Source organism: Neofelis nebulosa, chromosome 2, assembly GCF_028018385.1.
Source record: "Neofelis nebulosa isolate mNeoNeb1 chromosome 2, mNeoNeb1.pri, whole genome shotgun sequence".
NCBI lineage: Eukaryota > Metazoa > Chordata > Mammalia > Carnivora > Felidae > Neofelis > Neofelis nebulosa.
Window position 1 is genome coordinate 4,914,320 of NC_080783.1, and position 25,303 is coordinate 4,939,622.

Consider the following 25,303-nt stretch of genomic DNA (forward strand, 5'->3'; position numbering starts at 1 on the left):
GTGCAGAAAATGACAGAGGCCTACGGTGGGGCCATCAACATCCGTGACTCCACAGGCCCCTACTGTAAACGCAATCACCTCCCGATTTCCCAAGGAACCCGAAAGCGCCCTACCAGACCCTCCCGCTGCAGCCTGTGCCAACGCCACGCCTGCCCAAGAAACGTTCATCGAAGACACCTAACGCAGGCAAAAGCGGGTCCACGGGATCCTGAGCAGGCGGTGGGGCTGGTTCCTAAGTGACCGTTATTTCGTTTGCTTCCAAGTAAACGATTTGCCGAAAGGTTGCTACGGAGAGACAGCGTTGTCTGGAGGGCCCGAGGGCGACGGCAATCAGAATGGAGGGCGGCTACCACATTCGAGCACGTAGTGGGGTCAGCCGCTGAGGTTCACCCACAACCGTTCAACCCAGAAGCGGACTGGGAGCAGGACGCACGCAGGGTAATTCAGATCACCGGCAAAGACCGCGGGGCGCCCTGGACACCTCGGGTCTCTGGCCAAGCCAGCAGGCCTCATAACACAGGCAGCGTGAAGACAGGCAACGGTAAAGAATGATGCCCATAAAACCCACTTGACCACGGCACTTTCCGAAGGAGACGTGCCGTCAATTACCAACATGCTGTTACTCATAAAGTGGAAAAGAAAAAAAAAAGAGGAAGAAAGAAGTCCACTTCAGAACGGGCTGAGAGTGCTCTAGGGACCGCCAGGCGCCCCTCGGTTCGGACTTGCCTCCCCCCTCACCCCCCCCCCACCCCCCCACCCCCAGCGTACCTGGCTTATGTGCACGGCGGACACCTGTGCGGAACAGACAGACGAGTGGCTTGGGGAGTTGGGCAGCGACTTGCAGGGCCCTATGGACAACTGCTGCTTCTTCCTTGTGGCCACAATCTTCTGGGCAACTGGTGGATGGGAGACACAAGAGATCAGCGTGAGGCTGGCTTCCAAGTACGGGGGATGTGGCAGAGACCGCGAGCTGTCCCTGTGGCCCGCCGCTCCCTTCCTCCGCAGCAGCCAGGCCCCTGGTTCCGGGCCGCGGCTGGCAGCGGCGACAGCACATTTCCCAGAGCCTCCTCCACTCTGTCCTGCCGCCCCCCGACTAAGGGCGGCCGTCCCAGCCAGCGCTGGCCGGCGGGGTGACGGCTGGAGGGGCACGGGGCAGCTTCCAAGAGTCTTCCCTCAGAGGGCTGCCCTTGGCCCATTTCTTCCTTACATCTTTTCCCTTCTTGCTGCTTAAAATGCACATGTGTGAGCTGTAGCCCCTGCAGCCACGTTGGGGACAGAAACTGTGATATCAGAAGCTGGCCCCCTGGCTACGCCAAAGGCCTCAACAGCCCTGCCTGTGCCAGACCACCTTGTTACAAGGAAACCAACGAAACCAACAAAAATACGCACGTGTCCCGTTCAAGTTATTCTAACGTGATTTCTTCCAGTTACTTGCAGCAAAAGTGATGCTAAGTAAGATAGGATCATGCAATGAACCCCCTCCCACCTGGAGAATCAAAAAACTGGGTTTTGTGGGGCTTTTTTTGCACAGCCTAAAGAATTACTCTTAACTTTATAAGCTACGGCACAGAATTACTTCCGCGGACATGTAATTATATCAAAGACTTTATTTAAATACATCACCTCACACATTGGGAGTTTATCTTAATCAATACAAATCTAAATTCAACCAGCCATAGCCTCTCTTGGCAAATGGGCTCGCTGATAAAGCATGCCGGATTTAATTGGAAAGGAAGTCAACAATACGAAAACTCTTCCCACACCAATAGGTGTCAGTACAGAATAACTATAGCCTTTGTCTGAATAGATGGGTGTCTTTGGGGACTGGCTGTAATGAAGTTCAATGGTATTCAATCCTTGTCTTGGGCCGGAGGGTGGCTATTTTTAAAGCCACCCGTGCAAAGGAACACAGCCCTCGTCCCTAGGGGTGGGTTCTAACACTGAAGGAGCACACGGAGTGGCCACAGACAGTTTCTTTTCCGAGTGAACAAAATTTTAATAAGGAACTGGTTTGCCCACCGCTCGTGGCTCTCGTGGAAATGAACGATCGTGTAAATATGATGACGTCAAAGTGCAGGATATAAAAAATGGCTCTTGGAGACGAAGCCGCAGCTTCATTAGTTACATCCCACCTCCAAGAGGCCTCCTATCCTGAAAGGATGATATCAATTAATTTATCTTCCCGCAGTGTATTGATCATAACCTTCATCAGCTAATCATGTTTAAATTACAGAGGAATATCGCAGCATTCTGTCATTTCAAAACCATTGGCGTATTGATCTGGGGGTCTTTGAAGACATATATTAGAACATTTTAAAAATCATTACGCGAACTCAAAAATAAAATCTAAGCTCATATTCCAACAGCTGCAAAACATGTGTCATTTGGGTGAAATAAACTTCCAAAGACCAAAAGTAAGCAGACTTAAAATCACGATTGTTTGGGTGATTGCTAATGTCCTTCTTTTTTTTTGAGGGGAGGAAGCAAAAGGTGTGTGTGTGGGTGGGGGGGGGGGGGGACTGATTATCAACGATGACGCGTTTTTGTCTTCTTCCTGGCCTCAGAGTTGCTGTTCAGCTGGATGACCACAAAAGGTCTAAGGGCTCTTTGGGCTAAGGGCTAAGCTCTTTGAAGAGCTCTGTAGACATTTTCTCTAGGTGATTTCTATGCTAAGAGGAGAGTTGAGAAACTCTCCAAGACAAGTATGTTACAAAATCTTCATTTTGTGAAAATCCAAGTGCAAATGAGTGTTCTACCTCTTCTGGTTGGAGGCTGGAGGGAGAGAGCTCGTGGCCAAAAAGAATATTTCTACAGTGAGGCTTCTCCCCCAGTGATGGATGGCTGTACGAGGCCAAAGCCACACATTAGGTACTAAAATTCTTCTGTCCATTTAATTGTGGTTCTACCACATTAATTACATAAACTGAAGCTATGACTTCTAAGAACTGTAGCACCTTTGTTTTTTGTTTACTAGAACTTTTATTCACGTTTGTTCAATTTCCCCATAATTTTTGTGGCCTTCCTGCCTCCGTAAACAAACGGCAAAAGGAAATGCTTTACAAATATTTTGTTCTGAAGTATAGACTGCTTCAGAGCCTAGGATAACCCATAAAAAACAGGGCGGAAACTGAATGCTGAACAATGAAAGCAGGTGACTCAGAAGAACACCAAGAGGGAAAGGGGAAGGTGCAGGGACGGTCCCGTAAGGTGCGGCCATCCTCCCCCTCCATACTGAAAAGCAAAATCTACCCTACGGTTAACTGCTCCTACAGTTACTTGCGGAATGTCCCAAGGATGCGACCCGAGGGGTAATGTCCCTGTGTGCCTCGCTTCAATACTTTGCCAGGTGAATCATCCAGGTGTCCAAAAGCTAGAGTGACCACTGTCTGCTAAGACAGTGAGACGGTCCATCCTTTGGATCACCTTGCCAAAGTCAGGGTGAATTCACAAGAGCCACCCCCAGGGTAGCCGGGATGGACGGTCTGAGTGGATGAGCCCCCCTCCCGAAGGCAACGGAATACCAGACGGAGTGAGGCAGCACTCTCCTGAACTGCCGTCATTAACTACTTGTGACGTTTACCACACTGAGGCGTTAACAGATTTAAAACATGAGTATCACCCCAGATGACAGTGGCTGGGCAATTTTGAACTGAGTTTTTGTCTACGTGTGCTTATTCAACACATGGAGTATCTTACATGTTTTAAATAAATACGTGGATGTGGGGACGCCTGGGCGGCTCAGTCGGTGAAGCGTCCCGACTTCGGCTCAGGTCATGATCTTGCAGTTCGTGGGTTCGAGCCCCGCGTCGGGCTCTGTGCTGACGGCTCGGAGCGTGGTGCCTGCTTCGGATTCTGTGTCTCCCTCTCTCTCTGTCTCTCCCCCTCTCATGTTCTGTCTCTCTCTCTCTCTCAGAAATAAACATTAAATTTTTTTTAATAATAAATAAATATGTGGATGTGAATAAAAGGATGAAACAATCACTTGAGCTATGAATCCGGACTCTTTGTCACTGGGAGGTGATGCTTCCTCCATTTCGGTGACATACGTTACCAACCCTGGTGACATGAGCTACACCTGAGTCCTAACCAGTGTCACCACTATGTAGCGAAACATTCGCTCTCTCACCAGACGCTGCTAACCAAGTTCCTTAACCACTTGATCCTTCAGTACCAAGGCTCCATGTTGTTTTTAAAAGTCACTTCTGGGGCGCCTGGGTGGCTCAGTCGGTTAAGCGGCCGACTTCGGCTCAGGTCATGATCTCGCAGTCCGTGAGTTCGAGCCCCGCGTCGGGCTCTGTGCTGACCGCTCAGAGCCCGGAGCCTGTTTCAGATTCTGTGTCTCCCTCTCTCTGACCCTCCCCTGTTCATGCTCTGTCTCTCCCTGTCTCAAAAATAAATAAACGTTAAAAAAAAAAAAAAATTTAGAAGTCACTTCTGCCATCACTCGGAAATTTTATTTGGATGACACAGATATCCCTTAACTAGGGTACCCGTAATCAGGGCGTAAGGAGTTCCCGGGGGCTGGTAGTGGCTCTTGCTCGATGTGAGTGACCACCCAGAGATCACTTTTTAAACCACACTCTTACGCAGACATTCATACAGGTATTTCCGTTCTTCAGTATAAAAAGATGTTTACTGAAGAACTTCAGCAACGGTCAGGGCACCTGGGTGGCTCAGGTGGTTAGCGTCCGACTTCAACTCACGTTATAATCTCACGGTTCGTGAGTCGGAGCCCTGTGTCGGGTTCTGCACGGATAGTGCGAAGCCTGTTTGGGATTCTCTCTCCCTCTCTCTGTTCCTCCCTCCCTCCCTCTCTCTCAAAATAAATAAACTTAAAAAAAAAAAAAAACAACTTAAGGAACAAGAAAAGTGAGTGACACATTAACTTTCTCCACAAATTTAAAATTTCTTGTCGGAAAATGATAAAGGGCACCCTCTGATTAGCGATAAAAATAAAACTCTCCGATAGTTCCCAAATAAGACTTCATTAAATCCTGGCACGATGCCCCATTTCTGCTTTGACTTTATTTTTTCAATCATTCGCACTGAACGAGGAGACGAATGCCTGGTCACCGTGGGAGTCGGTCCAGCAACCCCGCGTGCCCTCCTTGCCGTGGCGGCTTCCATCTGGACGATGCACCGGGCAGTCCCCTCCGAGAGCTCACTCAATGCCCACAGGCCCTGGTTCCACAGATGAGGTCAATAAAGCAGACAGGGGGCTGAGCCGGTGGCAGAGCTGGGGTTCCGGTGCAGCGGGTGTGGCCGTGTCACGGCGGGTGGCAATGCCGCCCGGCGACGGAAAGCGTTACCCGCCGGCATCCCCACGAGACTCTACCTCTCCCAGGACGGAGTCTACGCATCCTTTCACTTTGCATCCTCACTTTCTCCACAACTTTCGCTTTTTGTTTGGATGGCAGATAAAAGAGTGCCAGCATGGTGACTGGCACCCGGGAGCTGCTTGGCCGAGGCTGGTTCATCGCGCTGTTGGCCGAGCTCCATTTCCAGTCAGCCCTCCCCCAGCAGGGAGCTCTCTGGACTGTCCCTCTGCTCTCTGACCCCTGCAACCCGGCTCCTGTCTCCACCCCCGGGGCTGAGCCTGCCCCCCTGCCAAGACCACCGGTGACTGGCTGACCAGAGGCCGCCGTCTCACTTGACCTCTGGGCAGCATTCGGCAGTGCTGAAGGTTCCCTTCTTTCCTGAGTCATTTGCGTCCTCCCAGGACACCGGCTTCCAGTCGTCCTCCTCCGGCTGGAAGTTCTGTTTCTTAGCCTCCCTCTCTGGCTCTTTAAACGTGGGTGCCTCCAGACTGCCTTCCTTAGCTTCCTTTTGCCTCCGTGCCCTCTGCCGGGGCAGTCTCCTCCACCTCAATGCCAAAGGCTCCCCAGTCTGAACCCCCGTTGCTTTCTAGAACGGCGTATCCAATTACCAGCTGCACTTCTCCCCAGGAGTGTCCACATGGCCCAACCTGAGCCTCACGCTCCTCCCACCAAACTCCACGACCGTACCGCCACCGCAGGGGACACGGCAGATTACTGATTCTACCACCGGAATCTCCTACTCCTCATGGCCACTGCCTTGGTCCGAGACCTCGCGTTTCCGTGGCCGGTTACTGAAACAGCTTCCCCAACAGTCCTGTTCACTGCAGCCCCCCCGCCTCCAAACACACTACACGGCGTCTGTTCCGAAGGCAAATCTCACCCTGGCCTTGCTCTGTTTACGGTTCTTCGAGAGCTCCCGGCAGACGCACATTATAACCGAAATTCCTTAGCAAAATGGGACTGTTTGGTGTCTCCGAGGAGAGGACTCTCCACTCCAAGTTATTTCCTCCCACAAGGACAGATTCCCACTGCCCGAACACTCCTGGCCTCTGAACAGGCCCCCCCTGTATAGACGCCCGACCCTTGGCAGCAAGCTGTCCCTTCTCCACCCTCCAATCTGGGGGCCTGTGGGCTTGGGGCTCGGGGGAGGGGTGTGGGGCTCCCGTGCGGCGTGGAACCTGCCGGGTAACACAGTCTGTCTCCGGTTTCCACAGAAGGACGAGCCTCATTTTCCCAGGACAGCTTTACCAGTAAAAGCTAGCAATTTAACCTTCTTCATTGTTGGTTCAGAACCCGAGGGAGGACAAGGATCCCTTCAAAACCCAATGCTGCCACCTCCCCAGCTTCACGGCCAAGCCACACAGGGCTCGCCACAGAGGTCACAAGGCGCTGGGGGCTCGGAAGGCCGCTGCACGAGTTGTCGCCACCGTCCAGGGCACGGCTCCCCTCCTCCTCCAACTCCTTCTCAGAAGCCACACCTTCCCCCTCCCCGAGGGAGCCTGCCTCTTCCGACCATCCAGATGGTCAATGGAGGCCCGTACCCCCAATACGCTCCAGTGCCCGGGTGGCTCCTGGGGGGGTCCCCACGCCGTGAGTGAGCACCGCCGAGCGCGCCGCGGCATGCACACGCACGCACGCGCACACAACTCGCGTGAACGCGGTCAGGGCCGAGTTAAAGGGCTGCGGCCCTACTTTCTATACCCCTGGATCCCTAGCGCCTGGCCTACGGGATCGTCAACAGACGTCCGTGTAATAAGCAAGCCCGAACCAGGCGTGTGATGCTTCGCAGCGAAGTCTGGCCCCCTGCTCTCCACTTGTAGAGAGATTCCGGGGGCCAGGGGTCGCCCGTGAGCTCCCTGCACGGCACCGCCTGGCTTCTGCAACATCCACAATTAAGCACCTAAATTAAGCTTTTTTGTTTCATTGACGATTATGACATTTTTGGCATAGTCCAATACATGTTAGTAAATTTAATCACTGAAATATCTCCCCCTGTTTAGATGATTTGCTTGAATTGATCAATGAACGGGAACGCTTCGGGCAGCACCTACAGGCCAGCAAAGTTAGGGACCGAGGCAGGGGGAGAGGAGGATGACCTGGCCCCTCGCCTCAGTGAGCTCCCCACTCCAGGAACCTCGTCACCCCACGTCGGTGGTTCCCATTTTCCCACCAGAGACAGGGCCACTGAGGACAGCCTTGTCGCTGGTCCCTTCTTGACTCGTGATCCGCTCAGACCCCCAGCAGAGGTCCTGAGTGACCAGGCCCCAAGGCGGTGGGGTCCCTTCACCTCCCCTCACCCCGATTGCTAGGTGAGCAACCGGCCAACTGATCTCACAAAGCTCTGCTCTTAAATCTACGTTATTACGTCCTTCACGACATCGCTTCTGCTACCCGAGCGCCGTCAATCTGGAGTGAGCGCCTCTTCTGGAGTAAGCAGGGCTCTGGGGTGGTAAGCGGGGCTCTGGAGTGGGCCCCACGCACTCGGGCTATGTTGGGGAGCAGGGAGTGGGGAGCACTGGGGGCTGTAGCCAAGGACGGCACCTGGAAAGCACTTCGATTTGACGGACACTGAAGAGCCCCAGTGAGATGCCACGTGGATATTTGGTAGAAATTGAGCCAAATTTGAGGAAGCAATGTGAGACGGGAATTGAAGTACGCACGATGCATTTCGTAAGAATAGTCTTTAAAACGTCTACAACGGACACACTTACAAAACTTAACTAGCAGGGCGCCCGGGCGGCTCAGTCAGTCAAGTGTCCGACAACTCTTGATTTCAGCTCAGGTCACGATCTCACGGTTCTGGAGTTCGAGCCCCGCATGGGGCTCTGTGCTGACAGTGTGGAGCCTGCTTGGGAGTCTCTTTCTCCCTCTCTCTCTTTGCCCTTACCCCTTGTGCTCTAAACAAATAAATAAAAAAATCAACTAGCATGAGGTTCTAATTCTACTCCAGGAGAAGTATTTCAAAAGCACCGTGTGAGGACGGGGCTTCGTCTTGGCCTCTGGTGCTACCAACCCAAGGCAATGTCTTCTGTACCGTTCACGGCTGTTCCTCTGGAACCGCGAGGAGAACCCCCATAAATAATGGAAACCACCAGGGACCGTAAATCTTCCAGGAACAAATAAAAGATCCTCTAATGTCTCAACTCAGTGTTAAATTACAGTTCAGTGATCATTAAACTATCTTATTAATTAAGAAGAAATTAATTACCAAATTACCTATGTAGTTCTGAATTTGTGACTTCGTCAGGAATGAAAAGAAATCGGGGGTGGGATTTTTCTCACTGTGAAGATCTCCAAGTTGGTGAATGTTACCGGAGGTGCGTATTCCGTTTTGTTGGTGTCCCTGTTCCCAACTCTTAGATTTGTTTTCACGTTATCTGAGTTTGAGTAGAGGTGAAGCTATGCCAAAAAAACAAGTATAATAAGAGAGAGAGGGGGGACAGGGAGGAGGGCAGTGAGGGAGACGTGAGCTCTTGAAGGCCTCTTGGGTTGTCGGATGCTTGATGACGTTGACGAACCAGCAAGATCCACGGCCTGGCCTGGTACCAGCACACCTGTGGAGACCTTCTAAGACAGTGGATCAATTCCACAGGGCTCCAAACTATTCTGGAAATGCTGGATACCGAGCTCCATTCACCTTCCTAGGGCCAAGGTGTCCCCGACACGCGACAAGCACCGGCCAAGCGGGTCAAGGAGCGAGCAGACGAGTCTCATGGCGGGTGAGAACGTTAGGAGAAGGCAGTGGGGGCAAAGCTCAAAGGGGCAACCGGATACACATTTTTAAGGGCCTCGTATGCAAAGAGGAGTGAGCAGTGTGGAGTTTATCCCTGAGGCAACAGGGGCCAGCAAAACACTCAAGGAGCGGTGACGGGATCTGTGTTTGAAGGACAAATGGTGCGGAACGGAAGTCTCGGGTCCTGTGGGTCTGGACGTGACCAAGGGAGCGTGGGGCTGTGCGGTGGGCGAGGGGCTGTGCCAGAGTTGCTGCGGCCAGGACGCAAGAGCCTGGCTCCCGAGGCTTGGAGCGGCACGTGGACCTTCTGGTTTGAGACTCCTCTCCGAAACTGCTGCCGCTCTCCTTATACCTGGTTAACACTCTCACAGGGTACGGAACTCCAGGCTGGCCGTGCATCCTATCGCGATTCAAAGCTACCAGAAGGAGCTCTCCTAAGGGGATCTAAGCTCAGCGACAGGATTTAGGGAAACCTCCACAGTTTAAAAACTTTCAAAGCAGCTGGGGACACAGGAACTACTCTAAGTTAGGTTCCTGAAACGTGAGTATATTGTTCCCTTTAGAAAGACAGCCTGGGGGCGCCTAGGTGGCTCAGCCAGTTAAGCGCCCGACTTCTGCTCAGGTCATGATCTCATGGTTGGTGAGTTCGAGCCCTGTGTCTGGAGCCTGGAGCCCGCTTTGGATTCTGTGTCTCCCTCTCTCTCTGTCCCTTCCCTGCTTGTGCTCTGTCTCTCTCTGTCTCTCAAAAATAAACAAACATAGAAAAAAATTAGAAAGACAGCCTGGACCCTGTTCCTGTTTTCTGACATACATTAGATCTTCCCGGTGGCACGGGTGACCCACAGGGGAACTGGTTATCCTCAACCTAGCGAGGCTTTCACCTTTTCTGCCTCTACCTGGAAGACCACCCCGCTGCTCTCTCGGAGGCTGACGTGTCCCATGCCACCCACCTGCACCGACACTACACCTGTCATTCCATAAAGAGGCCGATGGTTTCCACGTTCCACCAAAACAAACCACAAACCACCAGGAGAGCTTTCTAACCGTACCAAATATTAATAAGGAAGGAGAGGTACCCTGTAACTGAGCAGGTCACAAAACTAACTTAGGGGTGCATGCAAAGTACGTGCCCTTCTACACGCCTGTTCTGTTTCCTTGTCAGTGACAACAGGACAGGCTCTGGACAAGAATCACCTGCTGGCAGCTGTGCCCTAAGTGAGTCATCAGGAGAAAGGGTGTGGGTGTGTGTTGGGGTGGGGGGGATCCTTTATGACCTACCTTATGTGTTCCTCGGCACAAACCACGACTATATCTCTATTATATTGAAGAAACGCTGCAAATCCAAAACAGGCCGTGGTTTAAAAAGCCAAGGTCGCTTTTGCAATTTTTTTGGAATGTTTATTTCTTTTTGAGACAGAGAGAGACAGAGCAAGAATGGGGGAGGGGCAGAGAGAGAGGGAGACACAGAACTGGAAGCAGGCTCCAGGCTCTGAGCCATCAGCCCAGAGCCTGACGCGGGGCTCGAACTCACGGAGCGCGAGATCGTGACCTGGCTGAAGTCGGACGCTTAACCGACTGAGCCACCCAGGCGCCCCTGGAATGTTTATTTTCGAAAAAGAGACAGAGAGAGCGAGAGAGAGAGAGAGAGAGAGAGAGAGAGCACGCGCATGAGCGGGGGAGGGGCAGAGAGAAAGGGAGACACAGATTCTGAAGCAGGCTCCAGGCTCCGAGCTGTCAGCACAGAGCCCAACTCGGGGCTCGAACTCACGAGCTGTGAGATCATGACCTGAGCTAAAGTCGGATGCCCGACTGAGCCCCTAAAAAGCCAAGCTCACTTTTGTTTCTTCTGGTGAAGCTCTCAAGTTTTCCATGAAGTAATGAACTCTGAATTCTTAATCTGAGATTCAGTTCTTGTCTGTATTCTTTTTATCTCGTTGTATTAAAACAAATTTATCTTCATTTATGTCGCAATTACCTATTAGGCTTGTTAATTTGCTGGAAATGAAGCTATTGTTTAATTGCTCCTGTTAACAGGGGGATTTAAACGCCGACTGTAATAAACAGTTACCTTCAGGACGGAGCAAAGTCATGGCTGCCGACATTAATTTCAGAATTTCAGAACGAGGGGGGAAATTTCTACCGTGTCCAGGGCAGCTGGATTGCCTTTCTCGTTTCACCGGAAGTGAAAGGACAGATTAAGAGAAGCTCATGCTGAAATAAACGTGGTCCATTCAATGTTTTTTATACACATATGTAATCTCCATATGGAGTTGTCAGCTGTGGCCAGGGGGACATCAAATCCTCCCGCAGGAAACACGCCTCTCTTTCACGCATCTCTTCACAACACAACTGTCCACTAAAAGGCGAGTCCCAATGTGCACCTGCCAACGCGAATGTGAGTCCCACAGCGGCCGCGCACACCGGGGACGTGAGCCCCACGGGGGCCGTGGACACCGGGCCGGTGGGCAGCGGGAACCACGACGCTGACCGCCCGCTGGGTTCTAGGCTCCGAAGGACTCGGGGCTCCCGTGTCCCGCCCCACGGACCGCAAACACTCACTTCTCTGAGAAAGAAGTGTCGATCTATCCCAACACCGTATCGTCAAATGTCTTCCAGCTGGTGCTGGCTTCAGGCAGTCTGAGCGTGGGGCTTCCGGGGCTCAAATGTGCTCCTATCGGCATCTGGCCCCAGGAGAAAAGGAGGGCATTCCAAACGGCACTGCCTGGAGATCCCCCCGCCCCCAAGACCGCACCTCAGGCTCTGGCCTGCCCCCTGTGCCAAGAGAACAGGACGGTTAGTTGTGGACATTCTGGGGGATCCCCCGGCCGCTCTGTCCTCCCGTCGCCCCGTGCCGTCCGGTCTTCCGTCAGCCCCACGCTCGCAGCCACGCTCTCTCCAGCTGACGGACCCCTCCAGCAGCCTGGTCTGAGACCTTCACCGCGTCATCCCTAGTCCCTGTGCAGGCGGCTGGCTGCTTCTCCTCTCCACGCACCTGCCCACTTTAGAGCTTCCCCAGGTGTGCACTGTGCTCAGGGATACGGGAGGGTGTTCATCCGAGCCCATCTCCAGCAGGAGGGCGCTCTCCTGTGTCTCCGGCCGGCGGGCCGGCACAGGGGGTTCAGAAGGGACACCACCACCCCCGGCGTCTGGCATGAACGTGGTGCTCGGCGAATGCCCAGAGAAGCGGGGCACCAGGCTGGGATGGCCGCGCGCCCCCCAAAGCGCCGGCCACGCGGAGTCACTTGCGCTGCTTAGCTCCTCGGGGCCCCCAGGGGCCCCCAACGGGAATGAGCACCGAGGACCCCAGGGGTCACTCGGGAGGAGCAAAGGGAGGAAGGAGGCATCCCAGTTCCGCCCCCCCCACCCCCCCCCGCACTGCCCTCTGCCACCCCCTCTGCCAATCACTCACGCCTGGGGGGGTGAGCCCCACCCCTCAGGGCACAGGCGAGGATGGGGTGAATGAAACCCGAGAGGCACGCGTGACCCGGAGGGTGCGGCATGGACACCAGTGACCCAGGAGGGCCCCCAAACACCCCCCGCTGATGCCCGAGCACTGACCATGCCACGTTCGCTCTGGGGGGTTGGGAGGCGTCCCCACCAGGCTCTACGGCATCCCGACTCGCTCTCTGTTTATTCCTTCGCTACGTCACGGAGCAACTACTATGTGCCAGGCCGCCTGCGGGACGGGGGAGGCCGTGCCACCCGCTGGCCCCACCAGCGACAGCGGTGACCGAGCACGGCCTGTGCCCTCCCTGTCAGAGCATCCCCGGCGGAGAGACCGTTCAGGCGACTTTCCAGGACGTTTCACTAAGGTGTCAAGAAGCAGAGCTCGAAGCTCTTGGCCTTGGACCCCTGAACCCCCCCCCCCCCCCCCCCCCCCCCGCCAATCCCTGTTCCAGAATTCGGCACGGCACCCCGGGCACCCGAGTGTCAGATCCCTGACAGCTGTGGGAGCACGAACAGCTTTGAAGGAAGCCCATGTTCAGAGTGGAAACAACATCGGGATCATTCTCAAAAGGGAAATCCTAACAAATTACAAATCCTGCAGGAACACCGAAGAATCCTTAGAAAGCAGGAAGAATCCGGAGAAGACGGTCAAGAAGGCACCAACCACCAGAAGCATGACACCTGCGGGGCGGCCGGTCAGAAGCATGGGACGAGCCCGCCTTCCAACAGACGTGGGGACGGTGTGGGGCCGCTGGCTGGGCGCTCAGCCAGCAGGAGGTGGAGAGTCTGGGTGCTGACGAGCCACAGCCAGGAGGGGCGAGGGGGCCGCTGCTGGCCACGCGTCCCAGGGCTGCTCTCGGAACATCGCCGGAGCGAGATGCTAGGTGGCCGGAGCTGGTCCCTCCGGCAGCTGTGGAGACCCGGGCAGGGGGGCCGGGATGCCGGCTGCTCACCTGGACCTTGTGGACAGAGGGCCTTCTCCTTCAGGACCTCGGCAGCTCACAAGAGCACTGTGCTCTTGCGCTACTGTGGGGCCGTAAGACTACAAGGCTGAGCAGCATTTCACTCAGCGTCCATCTAGCATGCGGTGTTATTATTATTCCACTTAATCGAATACCTGATCATTAATAGAAGTCAGCCGGGCCAGAAAGTGGCTAATGCAGGTTAGGTTAACCTGAAACACAGAACAGAGGGGCCAAAAGCATAAACTAGAGACCTCCCAAAGAGGGAAGCTTTCTGGACTGGGTCACGAGGATATTCCCCCCCGGACCTCGGTCCACACAGCGCCGAACACAGACTCTGATTGGAAAACATTCCAAATGCTACAATTAGAGCCGGTGCAAATCCGTTCAAAAGGCCAAGAGATGATTAACTTTCTCTCTCACTTACCCTCACGTCGGATGCGAATCAGCGTCTTTCAAGACGAGGCCAGTGAATATCCCAATAAATTGGCAATACAATTTAGATGGCAGGCAAGGGCCTCCAAGATAAATGGCTTAAACAAAGGGGGGAAAAATGAGCCTGTCACTTCTTCTCAACTCATCAAGCTGTCTTGCAGAGAAAGTTGATGATTCCGGAACAGAAACGGCTCTGACACCCCCTGCAGGTGAACGCTCACCCTGGGATTCTTCTCCCGGCCCGGCGAGCCTCGCGCCCCGCTTGCGGCACCGGGGACGGCGGCGGGACTCACCGTTCAGACCCACCCCCTTTTAAACCAAATGACGGGCCACGAGACAGACCGAACACGGTTCGCGTGCTCACGACAGCCTCAGGGCGAAAGCGGGTAAAGCAGGGACACCCGAGGACGCAGCGTCCCACGCAGGACTGACAGAGAAGGACAGAGACCGCAGGAAAGGTTTTTAAAACACGGACGCGGGGAAGACACCACCCAAAAAATGAGAAAAGCATGAAACTGATCGTGCTGTTACTCAGGCCCAAGAAACTGCAGCACAGTTTAAAGAAGAGGAGAGGAGGGGCAACGAGGACCAGACAGAAAGGGCCCCAAACGAGAGAATGCGTACGACACCCAGGCCACTTGCGGACGCTGCAACCAGGGAACCCGAGACGAACACAGGGACGTACCGCCACCGGGTTTCTTTTCCCGAAGTTAACAGAGTTTGATTAATATTGGCCTCGCCCAATTTATCGGGCCTAATTTGCTTCCTATTTGGAGATACAGGTGTAAGGAAGAAAGAAAAAGGAGCTTAGACATCTCTCTGATCTCCCGGTTTGCCACAAGCACGTTCTCCATCGGAGAGCTTTTAACTTTCAAGAAAAATGGACTTCTCTATCACAAGTGAATCTGTTTTCCTATTTCCAGAAATAATTATCCTTACAACAATCTCCATAAAAAAGACATTTCCCTCTTAAAGTGGGAGAGGCGATGTCTTGGCTGGAGCCGGAGAAAATTATTCCTCTCCCCCGGCTCCGTTAATAACGAGCCAGCGGTGGTGGGCCCAGCACAAGAGGCCTTCAAACAAGTGACAGTGACACACAGGCTGAATTATACAATGTAGTGTGATGCAATTAGGAAGAAGGATGATGTGACAAAACGGATTTCCACTTGGTCTTCAACGGGGCTTCGTGCATTAAGTCATTGTAACGTTCTCCCTGCCGCCCATCAATTATTATTATGTAACGAGGACCACCACCCAGGAAACCCACCCTTTCAAATGTGCAAGATTCCTTCCGGCAAGTCTTGCCTTTTGTGATACCACAGCAGTATTAGGCATTTCAGTTACATGCCTTCGAGGGCCCAAACAAAGAAACGGTATGACAGTTTTATTTAATTAGCAGAGAATTCTGGAGAATTCTTTCCCACAGATCATGGCTACTGAAGAGTTAAGCGTATCACGTAGAGACACTTTCTGTGTAAGTTTTCTTTTTTTGTTGTTTTTTCTCTAACGAGAAATTAAGTTTATCAATTGCCATTGTAATTACTCACAGCACCTCAGGTAATTAAAAAGGATCTAAATCTAATTTTATTTACATTTAGAATACCTGAGGTCATCGCCGATCAAGATTTCATGTTTGTGACTAATAATGTTTAAGCGTTAATTAGAGTCCAGTGGAGAATACGGATTGATTTTGAATTTGTAATCTGCCGTGATTTAGTGACCGTGAGGAAGTTACACTATCCCTCTCCGTTACCGCCAGTTTCTATGAATTATTGAAATTCTTCAAAGAATCATACGTGCATTTTAATTCCAGACTAAAAAACCCATTCAATTCATCTTAAAAAAGAGAGAGAGAGCTCACAATGACATTGCACACCTCCATCTGTGGGTGGGAAAGTACGTCGCATGAAGTTTAGTTTCTTTGGACCCATCTTAACGTAAAATACCTGCAATAATATTTTATATATTTTTTTAATGTTTATTTTTTGAGAGAGAGACAGAGTGTGAGTGGGGCTGGGGCAGAGAGAGAGGGAGGCACAGAATCCGAAGCAGGCTCCGGGCTCTGAGCTGTCAGCACAGAGCCTGGCACGGGGCTCGAACTCACGAACCGGGAGATCACGTCCTGAGCCGAAGTTGGGACGCCTGACCGACTGAGCCACCCAGGCGTCCCCCTGCAATAATATTTTAAATGGAACAACCTGTGTTTTGATTTTTTCCTCCTAAATTTTTCTAATGCAGATTTTTAAACCTGCCCCAAAAGTCGAAAGAATGCCTGAATGCCCATCCACACACCGCCTGGATTCTCTAATTGTAACATGTTGCTACCGCGGCTTTATTACATACCCACCCACCGAGCCATCCATCTTAGTTTTTGATGCATTTCTAATCCGTTGCAGACATCAGTTCACTTCACCCCGATGCATTTCAGCATGCGCATAATTAACTCACTCATTAACTGGTCAGGGTTCCTTTTTTTTTTTTGAGATGAAACACATGTACCGTAAAAATGCAGAAACGTTAGTTGTTCCATTCCTTGAGTTTTGACAAATGTCATAGAAGTCAAATCACCATGAAGATTCAGAGGCTTCTATCCCCTGGGGCGGGGGGGGGGGGGGGGGTTCCTTGCACCTCCACCCAAAGCAGTCCTTTACTCTCACTTCCCCAAAGCCATCCTTCTGAGTTTTTTGGCCAGAGAGGAGTTTTGCCTTTTGTGGAACTTGATATAAATGCAATCATCCACTTGGTGGCTCTTCACGTTCTGTGGATCCATCCACACTCACACGTTTTCCAACTAACTTCGTCACCGTTGTGCCAACATACTGGAGTCCTGAGAGAGTCCCAGCGAGACACAATGGTCCTTCACTCCCTTCTTAAACAGGTGCCTAGAGAAGATGGTGATCTCCTACCGCAAATGACACCTGATGATCATCGACTTCTCTGGGCCAGCTAGGAGGAGAAAGGGACTAAAAGTACCTATGGTTTTTTTTTTTTTTTTTTTAATTTTTTTTTCAACGTTTTTTATTTATTTTTGGGACAGAGAGAGACAGAGCATGAACGGGGGAGGGGCAGAGAGAGAGGGAGACACAGAATCGGAAACAGGCTCCCGGCTCCGAGCCATCAGCCCAGAGCCCGACGCGGGGCTCGAACTCACGGACCACGAGATCGTGACCTGGCTGAAGTCGGACGCTTAACCGACTGCGCCACCCAGGCGCCCCAGTACCTATGTTTTTAGAACAATAAACCTATTTCTAAATTTATCTGACCTGGGGGATATGTGTTAGCTGTAGAGAAAAGTTTATAAAATGACCCTTTAGGTCCTAAGTTCAACACCCTTTCTCCTTGACTCAAAAGTACTGTGTCACCCCACCCTAAGAACATATCCTTCACTAACACGAAATTAAGGAATGCCGTCCTTGATGTCCTCATGGATCAAACTCACCAAGAAAAATGGCGCCAGAAAAACGGATGGTGGACACACTGGACACAAGTCACAGAATCATAGACTCAATTCTCATACGGCAACCAGCAGGTCACAAGAAGTTATCAGTGGGATCCCAACAGTTTAAGAGGTTAAAACCTCAAAGGAAGTCCACACGGCCATGGCACTTACAGCTGAGACAGTCACCTCCTGTCCGATACCTACTGTACTGTTTCGGGATGCACAGATCCTACGCTTAAGAACACAAGCAAAAGGCACACCTAAAGTTCAACACATTCCCAGGTTTATCTTAGGCTCAAAAAAATTATGAAAATTAAATCCACAATATTGCTGCTTCAGCACCATTCAGGGGCAGTATTTAAAGAGAAAGGAAGTGATGGCGGGTGCCTGGGTGGCTCAGTCAGGTCAGCATTCAGATTCTGGATTTCGGCTCAGGGCGTGATCTCAAGGTTGGTGAGTTCGAGCCCCGAGTCGGGCTCTGTGCTGACAGTGTGGAGCCTGTTTGGTTTTTTTCTCTCGCTCCCTCTCTCTGCCCCGCCCCCCATTCTAAGTAAATAAAAAAACTTTAAAAAAAAAATAGAAAGGAAGTGACGGTGACTTATTTATTCAAAGAAGGCAGACTTTACCCCTGGGGTCTGAGGTCCCTCCACTGATCCTGGTACACATCGCATCGTATCTATTAACAACAGGTGTGTTCACAGACAAGCTTTTCTAGTGAAGCTTTTGGGAATTCGTTTTAAGAGGAAAAAAAAAAAAAACCAACATGGATAGATAAAAAGAACTCGAGTGTATACTGGTTAATAACTCAAATCATTAATATCTACCTCCAGAATTAGAGAACTTAATTTAAAAGGAATATCCTCTCTTCACCGAAGACCCTCAAAATACATCTGTGAACAAGAGATGTAAGCAAGAGGCAAATTTCAGTCCAGGAAATTTAAAAACACTAAATGGTAACACTGTCACAGAAAGCTTAGAAAATCTGGGTACTTATTTCCTTCCTCCAAAAAAATACAATATAAATGAGAAAAGATAACAGTATTGTCTTTCGTCTTTAAAAAACAGATTTCTCTCTTTTTCTTTAATATGTATTTTTGAGGGAGACAGAGCGAGACAGAGCATGAGCGGGGGAGGGGCAGAGAGAGAGGGAGACACAGAATCTGAAGCAGGCTCCGGGCTCCGAGCTGTCGGCACAGAGCCCGACGCGGGGCTCGAACCCACGAACCGGGAGACCATGACCTGAGCCGAAGTCGGACACTTTAAGTGACTGACCCACCCAGGCGCCCCCAGATTTCTTTCTGATGGGCAAAAACACACCAAAAAGATGAGGAAAAATATAAAGCGTACAGCAGGGAGCTCTATCCTTCAAACGTATTAAAGAGGCACCCGACAGAGGCTTTGAACCAGATGCACAGGAGGCAGAGGATGACACGGTGCCCTGTACCTTGCACTGGCGACTCTGCCCACGGGGGCACCCCACCCACCCCCTGTGGCTCTCCAGGGCTGCAACTAGACCCTCCGGGAGGAGCCAGTCCCGCCATCCAGTCACACGCCTTCCAACGACAAATCCACGCCCGACAACAGCTGGCCGGCAGACAGCCAAAGGAATCTCATTGTATCCCTGGGTCTGGAAGGCAAGGAGAGTATCACAGCGGCCATGATTCACGAATACGAGCCTCCTTGATCCTACGAAAGCAAGGCCAGAACTTGTCCTAAATCAAAGGCATTCCATCAGAGAAAAAGACATCTGATGAGATTAATTTACATCTCAAAAGCAAACTGGTGATGGGAGCCGTAATTTGCTATGTTTGTATTTTTCAAAACCGCTGCGCGGCGGGCTCGGGAGCACTGGATGCTACCCTTCGTAAGACAGCTTTCAGGTGCCTGAAGCCCATTAACACTGGGATTAACAAGTGTCCACGGGAAAGATGTCTGCATTCGGAAAGCATGATTTAGTCTCCTATAAAGACTCAACTCTGCATTGGAGACTTTCTGGCCTTTCTAAGCGTTTAGCTGCCATAACATCTATAATTCAGCCCAGAAGAGGCATCATAGAGCATTTATTATAAATCTTACAGAACATATAAGGCCCCTTTGCACTTCAATCATTTGCTAACAGTTACAATAAGATTGTATTAAAAATTTAAACTGCCCTACTTAAGCAATTTACCTTCAAACGTCCATTTCCAGGGAATGAATCCAAGGGATATGAATGTCGAACCCTTGGTCAGATTTATTGCACCAAAGAATATTTCTCCTGATATAGCTCTGATGAGTGAAGGCTAATGACTTTAGTTTTATTACTTTTTAAGCACTTAATGGGAAAATTTAGACATTTTCACAAGACTGAGCTTAAACAAGAATGGTGCATTTAAAAATGGCAGGCGGGAAGGGCTCTGTGAGATTACTTTGGACATACCCAGATTAAATACAATCAGAGGAAATTTTAAGGCGACGACTCAGATCGCAGACTTGCCTCTATCGTTATTAGTATGGGTTTTTTTTTCCTCCCCCTAACGTCTTAAATATTTCAGAGAATATTTAGCAAAGGGTAGCCAGAGAGAATTTTATTATTACGCGTGTAAAATTTTAAAGCCATTTAAAAAACCCCACAGTATTTAATTTTTGTTTCCACACTCATAACCACCCACCATAGGGAGGTCACAAAGGAAATGCTGTAATTATCTCTGTGTAATTACCCACGCCCTGGCAAGGAGCGACCGTTTCTACCACCAACCACACTGTCAGCAGGCAAATTATCTTTCGAACGTTCAGAAGCAAATCTAAAAGTTTTCCTTTACTTGAAGTAATTTTTCCCCCTAACTTAAGCCCACAGCTGTGATCCCTCAGATTTCAATTAATGCCGAGGCAGTAATCCTATCAATCACCAAGGACTATAAATTTCTTATCTTTCTCATTAACTACACCGTTGCACGGCTTAAATATAAACATACCTTGCCACAGGACTGTAAATTATTCGGCAAGCGCGACTCTACCCACCGTCAGAAGGGGTGGGAATGATTTCAGCAAATCCGTGGTGCACTTGCTATACTAAAGCTGATTTACACGTCTCCAAAAAAATAAAAAACCACCGAGATTCACACTGACAGCGGGTCTCTTTGAGTTTGCTTATTTGGCTTAAAACCGGTAATGACCTGTCTTTATTAGTATTACTAAGTTTTATGTGCAAAATCCAATTTTCTGTGGAAATATATTTTTCGCTGTACCTGCCAATAATATCCTGTGCGGTTACCTGTGGCTATTAATTTTTTTAGGCCTAAATTCTTCAACTTACTTTGAAGGCTGTTTAAAAAAAAAAAAAAAAAAAAATCTCGAAATAAAACTGGGCACGACCGTATCGAGAGATGGGAGACATGGGGGTTGGGAGGGACACCTCCCGCCCCCTACCGCGTGGGACCCGCTAGCTTCTTTTTGTCTGGCTGGCGTGTCAACACCTTTACCCTGAGCCTTACGTGAGCTGCCCTGTCAAGCAGTCTCTACTGAGGTGGCGCAGTCCAAACCTGTCACGAAACACAGGCTACGGGAGTGCTTTTCCGTACCACTCGGAGCAGAGTTCGTATTTGGCCCGTGGCGAGGAGTCGGAACGTCCAGCAGCGGACCGAGCTTCTGCCACGAGGTCCCGGTTCCCTATCACGTCCACTTTAGGCCTCATCTAATTAACCGTGCCTTTCAAGTTAAAATGGATGTGCGGCGTTAACTTCCCACCTTGGGCCTGCACAGCCCACGGCTGGATCGCTTCACCTGCAGGAAGCCCCGGGGCGGGCGTCTCCAGCCGGGACACTGCTGCCACCTAGCGGTGCCCTGAGCCGCCTGGGCTCTGGGCCCACAAACCTTGGAGACCCGCAGAAAGCCGCGGAGTTCTGGCCTGTTCCAGGGCAGCCGATGAGGCTACTGAAAGAACTTCAGGCGGAGAAGCTAGGACGAGAAACATCGACTTCACGCGGTATGAAGAGATGAAGAGCACACCGTATGTATTAATCGCCAAGCGTTTTCAGATTACAAACACCCCAAGAGAAGACGTGACGGAAAAGGAAAGCCAAAAACCAACCTCCAAACCAGACACGAGCAGGTAACTCTGATGGTAGGTGACTTACGTTTCAGTAAAGCTGTGACTTGAGGAAGGAAGGAAAGAAAGGAGGGACGGAGAAACTCAATCCCTTAATGTTTCTGGAAGGATTTCCTTTCCTAAGTGCCGCAGAGACCGTTTATCAGGCCCCCGATGATTCTTTGGTAATGTACTCCATTCGCACTCTTGGTAAGTAATTACTGATCCCTAACGAAGGTGGCAAGCGCCACAGGGAAGAGCATGGGCGTCCGAGCCAGACATCCGGGTGTCCATCTCAGCTCGGCAACTGAGGCCCTGGACCCACGGCGGGCGACCTAGCCATTCGGTGACTCGGCTTCTCTATCTGTATGTGCCACAGGCAGAAGGACCACCATGGTGCCAAGAAGACGGCGTGGCACTGGGCACACGGGTTCGAGTCCGAACACGGACCCTGTTCTCACCCTGGCCTCAGTAGGTACGTCGCACAGATCATCCTCGGCACTGAGCTTGCCGGGACCCTGGTTCTGTTGTCCGGATCTGCTCTGGGCATTCTGCCGTGACTAACTCACGGGTGCTCTGTGTCACCCCCGTTTACCAGCTGAGGAAACTGGCACCTTGCCCTTCCAAGGTCCCAACTCGGATGTTCGGGGTTCCCATCCAAGGTCCCAACTGTCCTGACAAAGTGGCACCGGAGCTTTGGCCTCCAGGACGAAAGGAAAGCAAGGCTGGGCGGGGAGGGGAGGAGCCTGTGGGGAAGGGGAGGAGCCTGGAACACAGGAGCCCAGATGCAGACACCAGTCACTGATGGGGGGGGGGGGGGGGGGGGGCGGAGGCGTCTATGCCCCAGCAAAGCCGGGAGGCTGAAAAGACATCAGGAGGCACCCTCTGATTATATGTGAATGTATTATTTTTTTTAAACTTCTTTAACTTTTTTTAAATGTTTGTTTAATTTGAGAGAGAGAGAGAGAGAGACAGTGTGACTGGGGGAGGGGCAGAGAGAGCAGGAGACAGAATCGGAAGCAGGCTCCAGGCTCTGAGCTGTCAGCCCAGAGCCCGACGCGGGGGCTCGAACTCAGGAGCCGAGAGATCATGACCCGAGCCGAAGTCAGACATTTAACCGACTGAGCCCCCCAGCTGCCCCTGATAACACGTGAATTTAAAAAGCCCCTCTGGCCACGCTGGGAGAAGGACTAGGGGAAGGACACCTACCAAGCGTACAAAGCAGAAGTAAACCTGGTCGGCGGGCGGTGGCTCCAGCCAGGGCACGGGGGTTGGTGGCCACACGAGACACGTGACCAGACAGCCACGTGGTCAAACCAACACACCTCGGTGACTGGGCAGGAAGGCAGAGAGAGGAGTCAGAACGTGGCCCAGCTGTCCAGCTTGGGTATCGGGGTAGGCGCACAGGGACCCCGGCACGGAAGGGGCATGTGCTCAGCAGGAAGTGCCTCTAAGATGCCCAAGAGATGCCAAGGAGACAGCTGATGACTGTCTCAAGCTCCGAGAAGCTCTCAGCCCACAGGGACCCGGAAGCCTTGGTTCAAGGCCACACGATGCCGCCTGGCTCGGAGAGGAAAGGGAAGGAGGGATGCCAGCCCCGCACGGAGCCAGGAGGGGCCACAGAAAGCCCTGCCCCCCAGCCCCCACTTTATCAGGAACGTGTTTAAGCCTACGGTAAAATTTAACCAACAGTACAAAGAACAGCGAGGAACCCACCACCCACTTCCGACAAATGCAAATACTTTCCCGTGTTTGGTTTTTTTGTTACCCGAATGAACTGAGTCACAGACGTTATTTCCCTGAATATTTACTTCAACACGTTCCTTCTCAAAATAAGGACATTTGCTGACACAGCCACTACGCCACTGGCGACTTGGAAGTGTCCGTACCTGTGCGTGGGAGTGGCTCCTGCCCGCTAGGTGACGTGCTGGGAACAGTCACAGGCGGGTTCTGTCCAGTTCTGGGGGCACCACCAGCTGGGGGAGGAGACCTGGGAGCTTCTCATCTGCAACAGTGGCTTCCGTTTGTCCCCAAAGAGCAAGGGTATCCGCTGATGAGGACGAGGGAGGGGAGAGCTCAACCCCGGGAGGGCTTGTCGCAACTGTTTTTCCTATTCTTGTTTGTCCCCTCTCTGCTCTCTCCAGGACGAACGGCTCAGGAAATCCCTTCTGTCTACACATCCTCTCCAGAGAGTGGACATGCAGGATAAAATGTGCTGAGAACTCACCAAGTGAGGCGCTCCTTACTTACTCCCAGGTAGAGCCGCCTTCCCCGTAAGGCAGCCCGATGCGCCAGGAGCACAGGTGTGCAGAGGAGGGGATGGGGCAGGGAGGACCCTCAGCTTCTCGCTCCCGACGAGCTGCCCCCAGGGGAACAGGACAGCTCCCCGGAGGCGCTGTGCCATCCATGCAGAGCTGCGGGACAAGTGCATGAAGCCCGCGGGGGTGGAGGCTGTCGCAGTCGGGAACTTAGGCTCCCGTCCCTGCCATCAACTCTGCATACTGCTCTTCAATCGAGGAAACCTTCCCAGAGAGCGGCTCACAGTCACAAGCAAGTGTGAAGACCGTGGTGGTGGTGGTGGGTGCCAGGAAGTGGCCGAGACTCGTGAGCAGGACAGACTCGTCCCTGAGCTGCAATCTAGGCCCCAGAGAGATGAGGGGCAGGATCACATGTCTGGATCAGGATGGTGGGCTGGATGCGAGACCATCACGGCCCCGGCACCGTGCCAGACCCCGTGACCAAAATTTTGAAACTGACCCACTTCCTGCTCTCGTAGAGCTTATCAAAGTAAAATCATCTCTAAAGAGGATCTCACGTCCAGTACGTCCTCAAAACAAAACAAAACGCACCCTCCTTAGCTGTCCAATGCCCCACATCCATACTTCTTAAAAAAATTTTTTAATGTTTTTTTTTTTTTTTTTTTGACAGAGCACGAGAGAGCAGGGGAGGGACAGACAGAAAGGGAGACCAAGAGTCTGAAACAGGCTCCAGGCTCTGTGCTGTCAGCACAGAGTCCAAAGCAGGGCTGGAACCCAGGAACCTTGAGATCACGACCCACTGAGCCACCCAGGCGCCCCTCGTCCATACTTTTCCAAGGCACCGAAGGAATACCACAGAAGGACCATTTAAGGACTGGAATTAGCAGACACACACAGGAGCCTGAGCACCAGGAAATTTAAAAGTCAAAAGGAATCAACAGGCAGTCTTTAAATTAGGTTGTACGTCTATATGGCACAGGACAGTGCCACCTTGGAAACAAAAAATGCCCCGAATTCCTAAAATTTGTTTCCAACATTTCTCTGTCCTTGGAATACTTCCAGGAGGTTGAATTTTGGATTGATCACACAGGTGTACAATTTCGGCCAAAGGCATGGCTCTTCCATCGTCCGAGGTCCCCAGGGAAAACCTGGACCAGCACAGGGCAGCCAGGGGGTCGGACAGCGAGCGGAGTAGACTGGCTCTGAACCCTGGTCTCCGGGAGGAGGGTGAGGAAGCGAAGGCGTCGGGAACCTCTCGGAGGACGGAAAACCCAGGTGGTGACGGCCGAGGAAGTTTTGCTGAGCTTTCTGTGGTGACCTGTCCTGTCCTGCGACAAGATCGATCCTGAAGCCGTTGGTTTTCTTGTTCCGATGGAAAGATGTGAGTACGTCCACGATTTTCAGAGAACAGTTTTCATCCTTCTCTCAACAGAACTGTGTCTTTGTTGGCTTAAAATGCTTTCATGACCGTCAATTTCAGCCGTCAGGACGCCAGATGAGGGTGATATCAATCCAGGTCTCCTCCCACGGAGGGTGACCCCCCAGGTAACAGCTCTGGCCCGGAGGCGGGCGAAGACAGCTGGGACCGGGCAGATTTGCGCGGGGTCACCGTGCATCGCCGGTGCGTCCTCCCCCGCCACCGGCA

At 51.8% G+C, this 25,303-nt stretch overlaps 1 protein-coding gene across 20 annotated transcripts in view; it reads right to left on the reverse strand.

Moving 5' to 3' along the window:
- The window catches only part of AGAP1 (ArfGAP with GTPase domain, ankyrin repeat and PH domain 1), a 549,180-nt gene that overhangs the window by 279,553 nt on the left and 244,324 nt on the right, over positions 1–25,303 (reverse strand). For all 20 annotated transcript variants that reach the window (XR_009253932.1, XM_058700362.1, XM_058700369.1 and 17 more), the window contains one exon: positions 769–896. Coding sequence is in view for 19 of the 20 variants with exons in the window: in XM_058700362.1 (XP_058556345.1) it covers positions 769–896 (128 nt within the window). In the remaining variant the exon portion in view is untranslated. The remainder of the gene's footprint in view (positions 1–768; positions 897–25,303) is intronic.